We start from the raw sequence: 1,153 nt of genomic DNA, 5'->3' as shown, positions 1-1,153 counted from the left end.
GTTGAGGGGCATGTTCATGGCCACCAGGCGCTGGGCAGGGGACAGGAGGGGGATGAATCTGGGTGGCTCCAAACCCAGATACGGGACCGCCCCAAACCCCCCCGGAACCCCCCAGACCTTGCAGGCCACGCGGTGTGGGCAGAGCTTCCCAAAGCCCAGCGGGGGCTGGATCCGGCGCAGCAGCGTCACCACGTCCAGGTGCTTGATGCGGCCCCTGGGGGGGGGTCAGGGGGTCACGGGTGGTCCGGACACCCGGCCCCCTCGGCTGGGGACAAGGGGACAGTTACACACTTGGCGGCGGGGTCGTACTCAGACCACACGCGCTTGAACTCATCCAGGTGGTGCGGGCCCAGGATGGACCAGTCACGCGTCAGGTAATCGAAGTTGTCCATGATCACAGCCACGAACAGGTTGATGATCTGGGGGGGTCAAGGGGAGTCAGATGCTCCAGGGACTCCTGAGGGGTGTGGGGCAGGACCGTGGGGCTGTGGAGCAGAGGACTATGGGGCAAGGGTGTGGGACAGGGCTGGGCTGTGGGGCAGGGTTGAGCTGTGGGGCTGTGGGGCAGGGCTGTGGGGCAGGGCCCCGTGTCTCACCAGGAAGGCGCAGAGCATGAAGAAGCTGATGAAGTAGGCGATGGCGAAGTTGCTGCCGCAGGTGAACTCCTCCCCCGGGCCTGCGTCCGACTCGGGGTCACAGCGCTTGCCCGGCAGGCTGGCCAGCATGATCTCCTGCCATGCCTCCCCCGTGGCACACCTGTACCCCACGGGACATGCCTGTACCCCTGGGGCACACCTGTACCCCCTGTGGCACACCTGTGCCCCAATGGCACACCTGTACCCCTGTGGCACACCTGTACCCCTGTGACACACCTGTACCCTCCCACAGGACAGCTGTACCCCTGTGACACACCTGTACCCCCATGGCACACCTGTACCCCTGTGACACACCTGTACCCCCATGGCACACCTGTACCCCTGGGGCATACCTGTGCCCCCTGTGACACACCTGTACCCCTGTGGCACACCTGTACCCCTGGGGCACACCTGTTATCCCCCTTCATGATTCACTGAGAGGAAGCTCCCAAGTCCCACGGGAAGCCCAGAGCCCCCCCAGGACCGCCCCGGCCCCCCCAGGCCCCCCGGCCCCACCT

At 66.1% G+C, this 1,153-nt stretch overlaps 1 protein-coding gene across 1 annotated transcript in view; it reads right to left on the bottom strand.

Moving 5' to 3' along the window:
* The window catches only part of LOC103618144 (voltage-dependent L-type calcium channel subunit alpha-1F), a gene marked incomplete at its 3' end in the record, with an annotated part of 29,285 nt that overhangs the window by 2,385 nt on the left and 25,747 nt on the right, over positions 1-1,153 (bottom strand). Inside the window, 4 exon segments of the mRNA XM_017736712.1 lie at positions 1-30; positions 118-214; positions 292-419; positions 597-1,046. The exon segment at positions 1-30 is cut by the window's left edge and continues 7 nt beyond it. Coding sequence (XP_017592201.1) covers positions 1-30; positions 118-214; positions 292-419; positions 597-1,046 — 705 coding nt within the window.

Source organism: Corvus brachyrhynchos, unplaced genomic scaffold (assembly GCF_000691975.1).
Source record: "Corvus brachyrhynchos isolate BGI_N302 unplaced genomic scaffold, ASM69197v1 scaffold660, whole genome shotgun sequence".
NCBI classification, from domain to species: Eukaryota; Metazoa; Chordata; class Aves; order Passeriformes; family Corvidae; genus Corvus; species Corvus brachyrhynchos.
This window is presented reverse-complemented; position numbering and strand designations above follow the sequence as displayed.